The 18938-nt window shown below is 44.2% G+C and overlaps 1 protein-coding gene across 3 annotated transcripts in view; it reads left to right on the top strand.

Moving 5' to 3' along the window:
- ptprg (protein tyrosine phosphatase, receptor type G) overlaps window positions 1-18938 on the top strand; it is a 357095-nt gene that overhangs the window by 248963 nt on the left and 89194 nt on the right. For all 3 annotated transcript variants that reach the window (XM_031901245.1, XM_031901244.1, XM_031901246.1), the window contains exons 9-10: window positions 9975-10159; window positions 17412-17520. In XM_031901245.1, the coding sequence (XP_031757105.1) occupies window positions 9975-10159; window positions 17412-17520 (294 nt within the window). The remainder of the gene's footprint in view (window positions 1-9974; window positions 10160-17411; window positions 17521-18938) is intronic.

The raw sequence follows: 18938 nt of genomic DNA, 5'->3' as shown, positions 1-18938 counted from the left end.
AGAAAAGGCAACAATGAACTCCCCCTTATCTGTAAACTTGAGACACACAACTAGGGCAGGGTGGTTTCATTTATATTTAAACTGCCCTTATATCAAAGGCTAGGAAGGGGTCTGTAGTGGGGGGGGGGGGGGGGGGTTACATTCAACCCTGGTCTTTGCTGCGTGTGCTCACAATAATTAAGGAAGAGCTATACAGGTATGCGATCCATTATCCAGAAAGTTCTGAATTACGGAAAGCCCATCTCCCATAGACTCCATTATAAGCAAATAACTCTAATTTTAAAAAATGATTCCCTATTCTCTGTAGTAATAAAACAGTACCTGCACTTGATCCCAACTAAGATATAATTACCCCTTATTGGGGGCAGAACAGCCCTATTGGGTTTATTTAATGGTTAAATGATTCCCCTTTCTCTGTAATAATAAAACAGTACCTGTACTTGATCCCAACTAAGATATAATTACCCCTTATTGGGGGCAGAACAGCCCTATTGGGTTTATTTCATGGTTAAATGATTCCCTTTTCTCTGTAATAATAAAACAGTACCTGTACTTGATCCCAACTAAGATATAATTACCCCTTATTGGGGGCAGAACAGCCCTATTGGGTTTATTTCATGGTTAAATGATTCCCTTTTCTCTGTAATAATAAAACAGTACCTGTACTTGATCCCAACTAAGATATAATTACCCCTTATTGGGGGCAGAACAGCCCTATTGGGTTTATTTAATGGTTAAATGATTCCCTTTTCTCTGTAATAATAAAACAGTACCTGTAATTGATCCCAACTAAGATATAATTACCCCTTATTGGGGCAGAACAGCCCTATTGGGTTTATTTCATGGTTAAATGATTCCCTTTTCTCTGTAATAATAAAACAGTACCTGTACTTGATCCCAACTAAGATATAATTACCCCTTATTGGGGGCAGAACAGCCCTATTGGGTTTATTTAATGGTTAAATGATTCCCCTTTCTCTGTAATAATAAAACAGTACCCGTACTTGATCCCAACTAAGATATAATTACCCCTTATTGGGGCAGAACAGCCCTATTGGGTTTATTTAATGGTTAAATGATTCCCTTTTCTCTGTAATAATAAAACAGTACCTGTACTTGATCCCAACTAAGATATAATTACCCCTTATTGGGGGCAGAACAGCCCTATTGGGTTTATTTAATGGTTAAATGATTCCCCTTTCTCTGTAATAATAAAACAGTACCTGTACTTGATCCCAACTAAGATATAATTACCCCTTATTGGGGCAGAACAGCCCTATTGGGTTTATTTAATGGTTAAATGATTCCCTTTTCTCTGTAATAATAAAACAGTACCTGTACTTGATCCCAACTAAGATATAATTACCCCTTATTGGGGCAGAACAGCCCTATTGGGTTTATTTAATGGTTAAATGATTCCCTTTTCTCTGTAATAATAAAACAGTACCTGTACTTGATCCCAACTAAGATATAATTACCCCTTATTGGGGCAGAACAGCCCTATTGGAACCCTTATATTTAAAGGGGCAGCACACAATTGTGGGTCCAGTAAATCTGGGAAGGATAGGGGGAGGTTAGTAAATTAGCTTGTTCCTTTCCCTCGCACAGATGGAGATGGAAACTGACACAAGATTTGTTCCTCCTTGAAATAATCGCCCCGCTGCGTGTTTCCAAGCGCCGTACCCTTAACTACGACCGAAATCTTGTCATTTTACCAAGGGGCGGTGAATAATACATCGGCCTGCCGCTCGTCAGCCGCTGAAAGGGGGGAATAAAGCTGTCAGACGGGCGCAGAAATCATAATGTTTCAATCTCCCTTTATAACAGGGTGCGGGGACAGAAGACGGCGAGAGCGGCGAACGCCTCAGTTATGTGGGCGGGGCATGTAGAAATATGTCACTCACGGCCCTCACAAGGAATTTGATTAAAATAAACCACCCGAGAGAGAAATGCGAGCTGATAACTTTGCCTTTTTGGAGTCAGGGGGGAGAGACGCGGCGGGGGGGAATTTAACCTAAAAATGCTGAATGGATTAAAGGACAAGTACGCCTTCAGTTTGTCAAAGGCAACTATTAAAGGGGACCTGGCACCCCGACATAAAAAGCTGTATAATAAAAGGCCTTTACAAAGTAAACATGAAACCCAAATTCTTTTTTTTAATTAAATCATCCATGCCTGTTATAAATGCATTTAAAAATCTGAGCTGTCAATCATATATTGCCTGCCCCGCCTCTATAGAGGCGGGGCAGGCAATATATGATTGACAGCTCAGATTTTTAATTACAATTACTTTCATTTTCGTTTCAGCACTTCACTTAGATGGCAAATATTGAAGATTTGGGTATAGACAGTATGGAAGCGATAGTGATGAATGAGGTCAATACGCCATTTGTCAAAAGTTTAAAGGGAAACTACACCCCCAGAATGAATACGTAACCAATAGACAGTTTATATTATATTAAGTGGCCCATTAAAAAATCTCCCCAAACTGGAATATATATATCAGTAAATATTGCCCTTTTACATCCTTTCCCTTGAGCCGCCATTTAGTGATGGGCTGAGATCAGCTGACAGGAAGTGATGCAACTCTAACTGTAACAGGAAGTAGTGTGGGAGCAAAAGGCAGAACTTTGTTCATTCATTGGCTGATGGGGCCTAGCATGTATGTGTGCCTTTTCTTGTTTGTGTGCACTGTGACTCCTATGATCCCAGGGGGCGGCCCTTAGTACATAAAATGGCAGTTTCCTATTTAGGATTACCCAATGGCACATACTGCTAAATAAGTATATTTATATGAAAATGGTTTATTTAGATGAAGCAGGGTTTTACATATGAGCTGTTTATACAATATATTTATATAGAGACCTACACTGTTTGGGGGTATAGTTTCCCTTTGAGTAATGGTTGTAACGAGCCAATCACGTGCGGTTGCGCTTTCTCAGTAGTAACATTTCATAAAGCCCTTAAATGTCAATATGTTTTTAATAATGGATGGGCCGGCGGTGCATCTGTTGTCTCTGGGTAGCGGAGATATGATTAGTTGGCCGGCCTTATGGAAATCTATTTACATAGTCTCATTGTCAGCAGCCCCTACCCCTCCCCCGCCTGCCTGCCCCCCCCTACCCTGCACCCCCCCCACCCTGCACCCCCCCCACCCTATTCCTCTCGTTCCTTTGACTGAACCTTCAGCAAACTCATTTCTGCCTGTAATATATGAAGCCCTTGTCTCTGAGTGACTGCACCGCTGCCTCCCCAGCATCCTATTCATAAGGAATACGTTCCAGCGGGAGCAGCCAGGAGTCCCATGTTGACCAACACCATTAACACGATGCTACGTCGGGTGGAAAATGTGCGACTGCGGAACCATTTCTCTTATCCTGATGTGAGGCAGGTTTAATAGCCGGCGCTTTAACTCTGCAAATAATAATAATAATACATAGAGGGAAGAATAAACAGAGGAATAGCCATGGTCCGGGCTAATGGCGGCCACCGCTGAGCCTGACCCGGTACGTGCTGGCTGTAGCTAATCACTTGAGAAAATAAGAGTTTTACTGCATGAGTCGGAATCTCATCTTGGCCGGCAGGGACCACCGGAGCATTAACAATATATGGGTTTTGTTTAAGGGCTAGAGATGAATTTCCAATCAGGCTCAGGATCAGACCGGGGACCTGGTTCTTGTGTTATTGGGTCTTTTCTCCCTTGACTGATTTGTGTCATTAAATGCAGAGGTGGGAGAACAACTGTCCATCAACCACGTCCCACCAAATGCTGCTCCGTGTAATTGCTGCCTGGATCCCAGGGGCCACATGTATAACTTCCATCCCTAAAACTAATACGGCAGATTCAACTCTATTCTTCTAAATATAAATATGATGTAAAGAATTAAGGCTGTGGCCCCTGTGGTGTAGAGGGTCAACTCTTTCTGGTGAACGTTGAGGCTAGGGCCCTAGTCCAGAGAGGGTCGTCTTTTTTTTGGTGAACATTGAGCATATTGTTCCATTTCGGCCAAGGAAAATGTCATTGTCCATTGGTCTCCATAGAGTTGCCATTGGGCGCTGTAGAGCTGCCATTGCGTGCTGTAGAGCTGCCATTGCGTGCTGTAGAGCTGCCATTGCGTGCTGTAGAGCTGCCATTGCGTGCTGTAGAGCTGCCATTGCGTACTGTAGAGCTGCCATTGCGTACTGTAGAGCTGCCATTGCGTGCTGTAGAGCTGCCATTGCGTGCTGTAGAGCCGCCATTGGGCACCGTAGATCTTCCATTGGTCTCTGTAGAGCTGCCATTGGTCTCCGTAGAGCTGCCAATGGTCTCCGTAGAGCTGCCATTGGTCTCCGTAGAGCTGCCATTGGTCTCCGTAGAGCTGCCATTGGTCTCCGTAGAGCTGCCATTGGTCTCCGTAGAGCTGCCATTGGTCGCCGTAGGGCTGCCATTGGTCGCCGTAGGGCTGCCATTGGTCGCCGTAGGGCTGCCATTGGTCGCCGTAGGGCTGCCATTGGTCGCCGTAGGGCTGCCATTGGTCGCCGTAGGGCTGCCATTGGGTGCCGTAGGGCTGCCATTGGGTGCCGTAGGGCTGCCATTGGTTTCTGTAGAGCTGCCATTGGTCTCTGTAGAGCTGCCATTGGTCGTAAGCGTTTTGGGTGATGAATAAGATTGGCTATACTATTGTTGCCATGGTGAACTTATTGCAGTAGATGTTTGTACTTTATCTCACAGGCTCACCTACTGGTGCCTTCCACCCCAACCAGTTCCAAGATGAACACCATGCTCCCTTACCAGAGTTGGCTACATTAAATAGGGTTGTGCTGGACAACTTTGTAAACAATATGAGTCTGATCCACACAAGATAGAGGAGTTAGCCAAAAGGCTAAGCAGACTGACTCTGGAACTCAAGCAAAGGATCTGGGTTTGAATTCAGTTGGCATCTCCTTGTATTCCTTGACCTCGACGTAGGGCTTTATTGTCCCATCAAGTCACCCAATGGCCCATAAGGGGGTCATTGGATTTCCTGTTCTGATTGATTAGTTGTTGGGCAGTTACACCAAAGAGCCATGTTTGTGGCCCCCAGATATGAGCAGATCGTTTTGGCCAATGGCTGATTTGGATGACCTAGAACATTGGGCTGGTTTAGAACCTTTGGTCTTTGCTCTACGTTGGCCGCGGATACAGATAAATCATAACATAAAGACTTGTCGGCAAAAAGTTTTAATAGGAAACTATTAAAGTTTGTTCCAATCCAAACCTTTTTCTTCCTGCCCAGTTATCAAAATACATTAAAAAAAAAAGATCTTCAGTTAAATTAATTCTACGCGGCGCAGTTCCTGCCGTATTGTATTTAATGACTTTTACTGTACTCGGAGCGTTTGACCGCCGTGACTTTGATCAATCTCCGAGAATTGGATCCTACTAAACGTTCTGCTCTCTATTGTCTTGCAAATGGGTTTGAATAAAGAGGGGAAAAATGTGCATGAAAAATTAGACAGAATCAAGGGCAAGTAGCACTTAACCATTCCTACCGTGTTCCGCCTCTCCGAGAGGGGCCGTCGCTTTTTTTCTTCTATAAGATACTCAGGGAGTTATTAAATTAATCAGATTAGGGATAGACTTTTAATGTACAAGGCTGCAGGCTGAGTTATACACTCATGTATTATAAGGAATAACGTACCCCCTACTGTAAATGATAAGGATATTAGCAGTCACTGAGGGGTTCTGTGCCCATATAAAGGCACAAGGCTGCAGGCTGAGTTATACAGGGAACTCTGAGTATCACTCATGTATTATAAGGGATAATGTACCCCCTACTGTAAATGATAAGGATATTAGCAGTCACTGAGGGGTTCTGTGCCCCCCATATAAAGGCACAAGGCTGCCGGCTGAGTTATACAGGGAACTCTGAGTATCACTCATGTATTATAAGGGATAATGTACCCCCTACTGTAAATGATAAGGATATTAGCAGTCACTGAGGGGTTCTGTGCCCATATAAAGGCACAAGGCTGCAGGCTGAGTTATACAGGGAACTCTGAGTATCACTCATGTATTATAAGGGATAATGTACCCCCTACTGTAAATGATAAGGATATTAGCAGTCACTGAGGGGTTCTGTGCCCATATAAAGGCACAAGGCTGCAGGCTGAGTTATACAGGGAACTCTGAGTATCACTCATGTATTATAAGGGATAATGTACCCCCTACTGTAAATGATAAGGATATTAGCAGTCACTGAGGGGTTCTGTGGCCATATAAAGGCACAAGGCTGCAGGCTGAGTTATACAGGGAACTCTGAGTATCACTCATGTATTATAAGGGATAATGTACCCCCTACTGTAAATGATAAGGATATTAGCAGTCACTGAGGGGTTCTGTGCCCCCCATATAAAGGCACAAGGCTGCAGGCTGAGTTATACAGGGAACTCTGAGTATCACTCATGTATTATAAGGGATACTGTACCCCCTACTGTAAATGATAAGGATATTAGCAGTCACTGAGGGGTTCTGTGCCCATATAAAGGCACAAGGCTGCAGGGAATATTAATGGTTGGTACAGTCACAATTACATGATTTTTAGCATAAGCGCAGGCATTTCGGAGAGAATACTATACGGCAGATGTTTCTGGGATCCTGAATTATTTTTATAGCGCAACAAAACAGAGGATATTCTGCTGAATGATAATACGATATAAAACTGACAAATAGCCATTGTCCTGTATTGAAGGCACCGAACAGTGTTGTTTATAAATTGCACAGACAACTGTAAACGGTAAATTGCCTGAAAGCAGTGTCTTCTAGGTATTGTCAGTACAATGCTGGGAGTTGTAGTTCAGCAATATTGAGGAATAGGAATTTCATATTTTCTCAGACAGCGGCCAGATGGGGAACCATAAACGATCAGCGTGTGTCTGTGGCCTTCGGGGGAATCTTCCGACTACAGGAAAAATATATAAATAAAGATACGAGTGTTAATCTGGGTAGGATCTTGGCATCTGTGCGGCTGGCAGCGGCGTCCCATATGGCACTTAGTTCAGTGTTTTAAGCTGGGAGCCTATCGTTATTTGCCAGGAATCAAATATTAGAGACCCCCCCCACTCCCCCCATAACAGCCTGTGGTTTTTATAATAAAGAAAGGAAATTGTTTAAAGTAGATGCCCCAGTAGCCCCCCATCTTCTTTTCTGCTGATTCCCTGCATATACTCTGTGCTGCTGTCACTTAGGGTCCGACGTACAATATACTGTATATATACAATATAAAGATCATAATACAAATTAAATCAGATCTAGATTGCATGGCACCATAGAAACCAGTGCAGTCTGCATCAGAGTTGATTCATAACCAGCCCTGTAGCATCAGCTTATATGACAGATGTGACCTAACTTTTCTGCTTGACGAGCCCTAAGCTTAGCTCCTTCCCAGCAGCCCACTGAGCATGTGCGGTGCCACTGACGCACAAAAGGTTGCCTAACGAGATCCAGGATGGGGAGCTGCTCTGGGCAACTCGCAAGGCCTGGATTAGGGCAGGTTTCCGACGCACCTTGTGCCCTTTCATCGGCTCTCCCTCTTCTTCCTCTGATCATTGTGTTTATCTTATCCTGCTGCCTGGAGGTTAGAATAGGCAGTATCTTGCAGTTTAGCTTCTCCCTCCAGTTTCCTCATAGACAAGACAGAGGCTGGGCGGGGCAGGGGGCATGGCCATGGGCGTGGTCATGGTGGTGGTGGAGCATGAAAGCTCCAGTATGGCATCTCTCCTAGGGGCGTGTCTGGGCATGACTGGCTAATAGATTGGGGGTGTGGCTTCAATTGTGCCCTTTCTTATATTAATCTATTGCAAGGGCTGTCAGAGCTTACAATCTAAGTTCTGTACAAGGTTGGAATAGTGAGGGATGGGGGCATAGTGATGCCAATAGGTTCAGAATGAGATTTAATATAGACCCTGGCATTCCAAGTACCCAGAGGCCCAAACAGCCCCCCATTGGCCCAATAAACAGTGACTGTGGCACCTTACAGCAGCCCCTCTGGCATTGGCCAGAACCCACAGGTTTCCAGTCCGGGTCTGGTTTCCACCTTTCCATGATGTTCTGCTGGGCAGTACTTGAGGGGGTTTCAAGCACCGGTCTGGTAAAGCTATCGATCGATTGGGCAAGCTGGGTGTGGGTTCCAGGAATCGGGGTAGATGAAGGACATTATTGGGTGGGTCGGTGGAGATTTACCAGCTTTTCCAGCCGAGGGGCAAACCCTGTGGGAGTCCATGCATTACAGGGATCTAACCACTGTCCCAACTGTACAGAACGTACAGAAACATTCATTTAAAGGGCAACTCTTCCTTTTTTTTAAGGTGCAACTACAACATTGGGCTCACCGTAGTGGGCACCTGTAGTTCTGGCACACCTGAGCTCGGTGGCATAATGAAACCATACGCCAACGGCTGCCGCACATCCGTATTAACACTGGCGCCTCACGTAGCGGGTTCAGAATTAATTACGATGTGACTGATAATGCGGCGTCTTGTTGTTGTTTTCATTCCACTGGAAACAAAATAAATGGTAATTTAAAAGTCAGAGAACAGGATTTCGAGATCTCTCCGTGTGTTTTCTCTGATTTAATATTTCACGGCTGAACGAGTGACTGAATTAGTTAATTAAAACTAATAATGAAATATGCGACACGGGGATGGAAATGTTTGATAAGCCGGAGCAGGAAAGGACACTTGTCCTCAACATTCCGCATTCTAATGATTTATTAGCCGCCAAGTCTTCATTGGCTCCGGCTCTGACGGTCCTGCCGAGAGTTGCCCCGTACGGATCTTTCCCTGATAGGCCCACCTAAGGCGGGTAATATTGTGCTGGGCCAATCATTTGGCCCTAGGGACAAATGATCACATGACTACAAAGGGAATACGGACCATTGGTCTGGCAGGGTTTGGGCCACATATGGGTTGGGAGGGCCCTATAAACAGGTAGATTAGATTAGAATCAGTCTGAAGTTTGAATCTACCCCTGTATAACCTATAGGGCCACAGGGGTGTAAAGAACAAATCCTATTGGGTTTATTTCATGGTTAAATGATTCCCTTTTCTCTGTAATAATAAAACAGTACCTGTACTTGATCCCAACTAAGATATAATTACCCCTTATTGGGGGCAGAACAGCCCTATTGGGTTTATTTAATGGTTAAATGATTCCCTTTTCTCTGTAATAATAAAACAGTACCTGTACTTGATCCCAACTAAGATATAATTACCCCTTATTGGGGCAGAACAGCCCTATTGGGTTTATTTAATGGTTAAATGGTTTCCCTTTTCTCTGTAATAATGAAAATATACCTGTACTTGATCCAGAACAATCCTGTTGGTTTTAATTAATGTTTTATTGATTTGTTAGTAGACTTAAGGTTTGGAGATCCAAATTATGGAAAGACCCCTTATCCAGAATACCCTTGGTCCTGAGCATTCTGGATAATGGATCCTCTACCTATATTCATGTATTATGTATTTGTAAGACACTTTAGGGTCACTGCCACTCTGGGCCTTCAAAAAGCCTTAGAGCCAAAAGCCTAGTATTAGAAGTCTAAAACTGCTACTCTCAGAAACCAATCTTTGAGTAAACAGTGCAGAACAGTATAATTGAAAGCACTTCTATTTTGCGATTGATCCCCACCTCTTCAATAGAAGATGCTACTTAAGAAAAATCCCCCTTCCTGGTAAAACATGCTTTGGAATGAACTCCTCTTTATTTGAGATTTAGAGAGCAGCCACTTGGAGGAGGGGTGGGATTTGTTTATGAGGAGCTCATTCTCTCTTCAGACCCTCTCTCGTGATTCTTAGGCTTAGATTCTTAGGCTTAGGTGAAAAATGACTTGGAATGATGAAAAAGCGAGGGTAATGTGATGGCGAAACCATGAATGGTTTGGGGGCGATGGGATGAACCAACTGTATTAATTTGCCAATAGTTTCTCTTTGCCTTAATGGGGGACCCCTGTGTTCAGTTTGCAGCACCCCTCCAGTGAACATGAAGGTGCACCCCGTAAACAAGACGGCGTTGCTGGTAACGTGGAACCAACCCGAGACCATTTACCACCCACCGGTGATCAGCTTCATGGTCTCCTACAGTTGGACCAAGAACGACGAGGCCAAGGAGAAGACATTCACGAAGGAAAACGACAAGGACCTGGTAAAGCTGCCATATTTCACTTTAGCTTTATAGATATTTGTATAGAGACCTACATTGTTTGAGGGTATAGTTTCCCTTTAATTATGGCTGGCACTTGGCTCTTCTGCTCGGACTGGGAGTGGGGCTCCATTCCGTCTGGGGGGGGTGACATGGTGGGTTATGTAGTAACATAGATCGACAGCCCTGGGAGCCGAGTCAGTGAAAATCTATTAGGAATAAAATAGTTTTATGGTTATTTGTAGCCATGATTTCATCTGGTTCCATCACGGTGACACCGACAAGTAGTGACAGAGAGGGAAAGTTTAGAGCATTGTGTAATGATTACTCACGTCTGCATTGCTACTACCTGACTCTTTCCTTTCCAGCAATGAATCAGCTGGGTTGGCCCTCCTGCCAGTCCTAACATAGAACCAGGATTAGCAATAGAAATGCTGAACTAATATTAAACCGATGCAAAACTTAGGGGGCTGTTCCTGCTGAATTGTGCTTAGTACAGGGGAATCCCTATGTGCCATAGTTTTATGGTATCTCTCTGTACAGGCTTTGAGCAAACTTAGGGGGCTGTTCCTGCTGAATTGTGCTTAGTACAGGGGAATCCCTATGTGCCATAGTTTTATGGTATCTCTCTGTACAGGCTTTGAGCAAACTTAGGGGGCTGTTCCTGCTGAATTGTGCTTAGTACAGGGGAATCCCTATGTGCCATAGTTTAATGGTATCTCTCTGTACAGGCTATGGGCAAACTTAGGGGGCTGTTCCTGCTGAATTGTGCTTAGTACAGGGGAGTCCCTATGCTGCCATAGTTTTATGGTATCTCTCTGTACAGGCTATGAGCAAACTTATGGGCTGTTCCTGCTGAATTGTGCTTAGTACAGGGGAATCCCTATGCTGCCATAGTTTTATGGTATCTCTCTGTACAGGCTATGAGCAAACTTAGGGGGCTGTTCCTGCTGAATTGTGCTTAGTACAGGGGAATCCCTATGCTTCCATAGTTTTATGGTATCTCTCTGTACAGGCTATGAGCAAACTTATGGGGCTGTTCCTGCTGAATTGTGCTTAGTACAGGGGAATCCCTATGTGCCATAGTTTAATGGTATCTCTCTGTACAGGCTATGGGCAAACTTAGGGGGCTGTTCCTGCTGAATTGTGCTTAGTACAGGGGAGTCCCTATGCTGCCATAGTTTTATGGTATCTCTCTGTACAGGCTATGAGCAAACTTATGGGCTGTTCCTGCTGAATTGTGTTTAGTACAGGGGAATCCCTATGCTTCCATAGTTTAATGGTATCTCTCTGTACAGGCTATGGGCAAACTTAGGGGGCTGTTCCTGCTGAATTGTGCTTAGTACAGGGGAATCCCTATGCTTCCATAATTTAATGGTATCTCTCTGTATTGGTTATGGACAAGGTGGCTCTTTCATCTGTATCTATGCTTGTGGAGATGGAGAATTATATTAGTACAAGTTTTGGGCTTCTTAGTAAAGTCATACCGTGGTCACTAGCCCATGTAATGGCAGTATAAAACATGTAGGATGGTTATGGGAGGTGAGAAGGACATGGGCCCGGCCATGTGAGACAATAGCAGCTCAGGAGAGTGTGAAACTGCCAGCTGAATAAGTCATTCTTAGTAGCTATTTGAATCAATAGGGAAACAGATAAAAACTCAGGTCTTAATACTGTATTTCTGCTACATAAGTATAAAGGGGATAATAAGTGACCTGTGCTCTGATAAACTTCAGTCACACTTTACTGCTGCGCTGCAAGTTGGAGTGATATCCCCCCCCCCCTCACCCCCAGCAGCCGATCAGCAGAACGATGGGAAGGGAGCAAGATAGCAGCTCCCAGTAGGTATCAGAATAGCACTCAATAGTAAGAAATCCAAGTCCGGCTTGGGACTCCTCCAGTTACATGGGAGTAGGAGAAACAATAGGTTAGCTGAAAGCAGTTCTAATGTGTAGCGCTGGCTGAAAGCTCAGACTCAGGCACACTTTACTGCTGCGCTGCAAGTTGAAGTGATATCTTCGTTTTTTAATATTTGTGCTTTTTGAGTTTTGGTTCAGCAGCTCTCCAGTTTGGAATTTCAGCAGCTATCTGGTTGGTAGGGTCCAATTTAACCTAGCAACCAGGCAGTGATTTGAAAGAGAGACAGGAATATGAATAGAGGAGGAGATAAATAATAAAAAGTAACAATAACAATAAAACTGGAGCCTCACAGACAAATAGTTTTTTTGGATGCCGGGGTCAGTGACCCCCATTTGAAAGCTGGAAGGAGTCAGAAGAAGAAGGCAGATAATTAAAAAACTATACAATATAAAAAATGAAGACCAATTGAAAAGTTGCTAATAATAGGTCATTCTATAACATACTAAAAGTTAACCTGACGGTGGGCTACCCCTTTGAGACAAGCATCCCCCTCTGGCTGTGCCCCCGTTCCTGCCCATTGCCGTGCCTTGGTAGTGACTTGAGTCACTTTTAAATGCAAATATAATTTTCCCTTTTCAACTGTATTTTAAAAAATTTCCACCTGTTCAGCATTTCTCCCCCAATAGGAGGCAGCACACACATTTGCCCTTTTAGTACAGGTATAGGACCCATTATCCACAATGCTCGGGACCAAGGGTATTCCGGATAAGGGGTCTTTCCATAATTTGGGTCTCCATACCTTAAGTCTGCTAAAAAAATCAATAAACCATTAATTAAGCCCAAAAGGATTATTTTCCATCCAATAAGGGGTAATTATATCTTAGTTGGGATCAAGTACAGGTACTGTTTTATTATTACAGAGAAAAGGGAATCATTTAACCATGAAATAAACCCAATAGGGCTGTTCTGCCCCAATAAGGGGTAATTATATCTTAATTGGGATCAAGTACAGGTATTGTTTTATTATTACAGAGAAAAGGGAATCATTTAACCATTAAATAAACCCAATAGGGCTGTTCTGCCCCCAATAAGGGGTAATTATATCTTAGTTGGGATCAAGTACAGGTACTGTTTTATTATTACAGAGAAAGGGAATCATTTAACCATTAAATAAACCCAATAGGGCTGTTCTGCCCCAATAAGGGGTAATTATATCTTAGTTGGGTTCAAGTACAGGTACTGTTTTATTATTACAGAGAAAAGGGAATCATTTAACCATTAAATAAACCCAATAGGGCTGTTCTGCCCCAATAAGGGGTAATTATATCTTAGTTGGGATCAAGTACAGGTACTGTTTTATTATTACAGAGAAAAGGGAATCATTTAACCATTAAATAAACCCAATAGGGCTGTTCTGCCCCAATAAGGGGTAATTATATCTTAGTTGGGATCAAGTACAGGTACTGTTTTATTATTACAGAGAAAAAGGAAATCCGTTTTAAAATTCTGAATTATTTGATTAAAATGGAGCCTATTAGAGACGGCCTTTCCGTAATTCAGATCTTTCTGGATAACAGGTTTCCGGATAAGGGATCCCATACCTGTACATAGCGCGGCGAAATCAAAGTGCTTTCCGGTCCGGACGAGCCTCATATAATGTTAATGACAGGGAGCCGGCGCTATAATGACCCCGTGTATATGCGCTGAAACCCAAATTCCTAATGACTTTTACAATAAATGAGATATTTCGCGAGGCCCCCCGGGGGGGGGGTGTTCAATACACTTTACAATAAAGCTTTGAGATGAAGATTATCTGCTGCCTTTTCATTTGTATTCCGACTCCCCCACTAGACGTCGTTATCTGGGTCACGCCGGAGAATAGTTTCTTCGGTTCGCGGAATCTAGGCGGAATCGGCTGAAAGGCACCCAAGGTTATGATGTTCCGGAACCTTCTCTCTGTCAGAGTGACATGCACATAGGGGACTTCTAGTTTAGAAGAAAACTGATTAAGATAATTAACAAACAGCGAGGCCAGAGACAGTGCCACCTCCCCCCGCCCTCAGTGTAAAGCCATTGCCCAAGCAACGCCTGATGTGTGTATGTCTGTCTGTCTGTCCTGTACTGTATGTATGTATGTATGTACTGTATGTGTGTATGTATGTATGTATGTGTGTACTGTATGTATGTATGTACTGTATGTATGTCTGTCTGTCCTGTACTGTATGTATGTATGTATGACGGTATGTATGTATGTGTGTACTGTATGTGTGTATGTATGTACTGTATGTGTGTATGACTGTGTGTGTGTATGTATGTACTGTATGTGTGTATGTATGTACTGTATGTATGTATGTACTGTATGTATGTCTGTCTGTCCTGTACTGTATGTATGTATGACGGTATGTATGTATGTATGTCTGTCTGTCCTGTACTGTATGTATGTATGACGGTATGTATGTATGTATGTATGTATGTGTGTACTGTATGTGTGTATGTATGTACTGTATGTGTATATGACTGTATGTATGTATGTATGACGGTATGTATGTATGTGTGTACTGTATGTATGACGGTATGTATGTACTGTATGTCTGTCTGTCCTGTACTGTATGTATGACTGTATGTATGTATGACGGTATGTATGTATGTATGTGTGTACTGTATGTATGTATGCTAAAGAAAGGGGATTTAAAAGGACATTAACCTTTATACACCTGCCCATCATATGTATTTCCCTGCCCATCCTATGTTCTTACATACCCACCCCATGTACTTACATACCCACCCCGTGTACTTACATACCCACCCCGTGTTCTTACATACCCACCCCGTGTACCTACATACCCACCCCGTGTACTTACATACCCACTCCATGTACTTACATACCCACCCCGTGTACTTACATACCCATCCCGTGTTCTTACATACCCACCCCGTGTACCTACATACCCATCCCGTGTACTTACATACCCACCCCGTGTACTTACATACCCATCCCGTGTACTTACATACCCATCCCGTGTACTTACATACCCATCCCGTGTACTTACATACCCATCCCGTGTACTTACATACCCATCCCGTGTACTTACATACCCATCCCGTGTACTTACATACCCATCCCGTGTACTTACATACCCATCCCGTGTACTTACATACCCATCCCGTGTACTTACATACCCATCCCGTGTACTTACATACCCATCCCGTGTACTTACATACCCATCCCGTGTACTTACATACCCAACAACCCAGTCAACCCAACATTTACCAACATATACTGTCAAACAAATGAAAGTGGAGGAGGAAGGGAAGGAACAAGAAAATGGAGGAGTTTTAAGAACAGTGGAGAGGCCAAACCAATGGATGCAAGAATGGGGGGGGGAGCAAAACCAGCTAACCCCCCCACCAGTCTGAAGGCCAAGGAATTATTTTATTATAATGTGACTCTCACCCCATGTTGTATTGGGAATAGTTGGTCAACTATATGGAAACCATTGGACTGAACTGTCTAAAGGGGAAGGCGGTGAGTGATTCAGGCAAGAGACAGCAGGGGCCCAATGGGGAACTGAAGGGCCAAGAACTGGACTGACCCTCAATGTATTGGCCAGAGGAAGGAGTCAGCTGTGATTGGCTGGTTGGCTGCTACTATGAATCTGCTGGGATTTGATACCCATAAGCAGGAAGCAGATAAACTCAGATTTACCAATAACGTCTTAGCTGCTTTTAACGTAGTAAATGATAGACATCCAGGAGCCAGAAGGTCCTTGGTTCAATTCAGATCTCCATATCTGTGTGTATGAATCTCTGAATATGTCTCTTTTTTTTTATCCCCATTGATACAATATGTGTGTATGTTACATGTGTAGAAGATTAGCGAAAGGCTACTTGTGATCCTCCGACACGGGAAAGAGACAGATGCACCGCAATTTAATTGCTTCATAAAAGCACAAAATAAATAAATAAACCATTAAATAAGACAGACAAGTAAAATACATGGATTCCGCCCGATCCGTCTGCTTTACCGGCCGCATAAATATCCTCGGCCGCCCCTGTGTGAGGGGAACATTATTGAGCTCTTCAAATTGCCTCCTTTTTAATGACATCCGTGACAGCTGTAAATGAATTCCTGCTGGGGTATTTGGGGACTTGGAGATCTTGGGACGAGCGAATGTGACACAAATGGAAATGTTCCTTGTTAGGGAGTTGGAGTAGTCGTTGCTATTGTGCGGCCGTATCCGGGGGGGATATTGTCCATCTGTCTGTCTAGTGTCTAGCTCTGCTCCTTACTATGGCTTTGTGGCAGGGGCACCCCGAGCCAGACTGGATATGGGGGTGCAAAGCATAGCACAGCCATAGGGCAGAACTAGGGGTGGGCAGGATAGGCCTGTGTCTAGGGTGCAATGTTGGGGGGGGGGAAGGCACGTACCTCTTGTTTGCAAACCCCTAGTCCAGTCCTGCTCACAGTCCCACTTGTCTTTCCACCGCACCCCTAGTTATCACCAACCATGCACGCTTCTGCCGGATAGTTTGCCTTGGGCGCCCAGTCAACTTGGGCCAGCACTGTAGGCCCTGAAACGTTGCACCTCCGCAATAAAGATTTCTAAGGGCATGTCCCGTTTGTAGCTCTGAGTGCCAGTGATTTTTTTACTATTTGTAATCTTGGGAGGGTGCCGATCCCTCCAGCGTTGTGCACTGAACTTTTCAATTTTTTGGAGAGCTAGGGTGTGTGAGGAAGGTCTCCTGTTTGTCTAAGTACAGGCTTTGTAGCAGACTGAACCCACAGATGCTCCCTAACTGGTGCCTCTAAATGGCTCAAGTTGGGGGGGGGAGGGTGCACTGCGGCTGAATGTATTCACGGGGGCAAATGCCCGTCTGTAGCGGCAGTTCATTTAGCATGTGCAAAGTGCAAAGACATGGCGGACTGAGCCTGATTTTGTACACTTTGCACCCATCTCTGTAGGCTGAGTTGCCGGTGACTCTGCACATGCTCATTGAGATCTGGGCCTGTAAAGCGTAAGGTGCTGCCAGTGGAATGGGAAGGTGGATGTAAGCGTGGGTGCCATGGATCTTCACCTTTAAACAGTGGTTTTCAGCAGTGGTTGTTGGGCTTTATTGGTGTATCAACCATAGTTCCACCATATGTGTCCACCCCAAATCTCACCCTTCAAGCTGCGGTTCCAGGGGTATCTGGAAGAGCCAAGAGGCATTCTGCCCAAATCCCAAAGGCTGTGCCCCCTGCCACTGCTCAAGGCCCCGCCAGTGCCCTCCAAGTTGGGAAACGTCTCTATTCCAGTGCAGTTGCCTTTGTAGAAGGGGCAGTTGGGTTAAACTGGGTATTTAGGGTTTTTTTGCCATTTAGAAGCCTAACCAGACTGTTTCCTTCTTTGAACAGAAAGCCGTCATTAACCACGTTACGGCGGATATCCTCTACCTGTTCCGGGTTCAGGCGGTGTGCCAGAATGACTTGCGCAGTGACTTCAGCCAGACCATGCTGTTCCAAGGTAACAACGCTGAGACTCTCTATTCACTCTCTATTCTGTGCGTTGCTTTTCTAAAATGTGACTTTAACTGAATGTACTGTGCACTAGACTGTCAATATCGTCTTCTATTGTCCCAGTGATCCCTTGTGCCACCCTGTGTTGGAAAATATACCATCGTTGTGGCAGCCTAGGGTGGTGCAGGGGGTCACTGACGCAGTCGAAGAAGGCGCTCTGGTAGAAAGTTCTACAGTCACTGGGGAGGGGGGCATAAAAATGGACAAACCCCAGTTAATTTGGTGTCTGTTGTCCTTAAATGACTCGTACTACTGTAACCCCCATATGTCATAAAAGGCAATAACCAGGAGCAACCAATAAGATTTTTGCTTTTAAACAAGTGAATGCTACCTGATGATTGGTCGCTATGAGTTACTGCCCCTGGGCAGAGACACCTCCTTTTATTATATAACATCCCTAGGTCATTAAATAATAAGCACAAAGATTGCTGCAGATCGATTGACCCATAGCAACCAATAGCAAGGAAATAGGTGTCTGATTAGCAGGAAGGAAGAAGATGACCAGGAAGGAAGAAGTTGATCAGTAAGGAAGTAGATGGCCAGAAAGGAAGTAGATGACCAGAAAGGAAGTAGATGACCCAGAAGGAAGACCCATAGCAACCAATAGCAAGGAAATAGGTTTCTGATTAGCAGGAAGGAAGTAGATGACCAGGAAAGAAGTAGATGATCAGTAAGGAAGTAGATGATCAGAAAGGAAGTAGCTGATCACGAAGAAAGTAGATGACCAGGAAGGAAGTAGATGGCCAGAAAGGAAGTAGATGACCAGGAAGGAAGTAGATGATCAGGAAGAAAGTAGATGGCCAGGAAGGAAGAAGATGACCAGGAAGGAAGAAGTTGATCAGTAAGGAAGTAGATGACCAGGAAGGAAGTAGATGACCAGGAAGGAAGAAGTTAATCAGTAAGGAAGTAGATGACCAGGAAGGAAGTAGATGACCAGGAAGGAAGTAGATGACCAGGAAGGAAGTCACATGACCATGCAGCTGTACAGGCAATAGAGAGAGGCCAGCTCTACTCAAAATTACACATTTTTTTAAATTCAATTTTATTTTCTGTTTTGATTTCAAATACACAGATGTGCTGGAAACATTTATAATTATTTTAGTATTAATTTATTTTTTTTAAACTCCCCCCCCCCACCCCCCCCCCCACCAGCCCCTCTGGGGTCGGCCTTCTGCCATTTGGAGCCAATGGGCCCCGACCAGACACATTTAAAATAAAAGGCACGGAATTGAGCAAATATTTAGCAGCCGGTTTGTAGCGCGGCAACACAAAAACAAAAGCCAAAGATGGCCGGTTTTCACGGATGGTAAACTGGGAAATTAATCTGGATAGACGGTGCCTGCTGTCAGCCCCTACCGAGGAGTA

Source organism: Xenopus tropicalis, chromosome 4, assembly GCF_000004195.4.
Source record: "Xenopus tropicalis strain Nigerian chromosome 4, UCB_Xtro_10.0, whole genome shotgun sequence".
Lineage (NCBI taxonomy): Eukaryota > Metazoa > Chordata > Amphibia > Anura > Pipidae > Xenopus > Xenopus tropicalis.
Note: the sequence above shows the minus strand (reverse complement) of the source record. Positions and strands in the feature narration are given on the sequence as shown.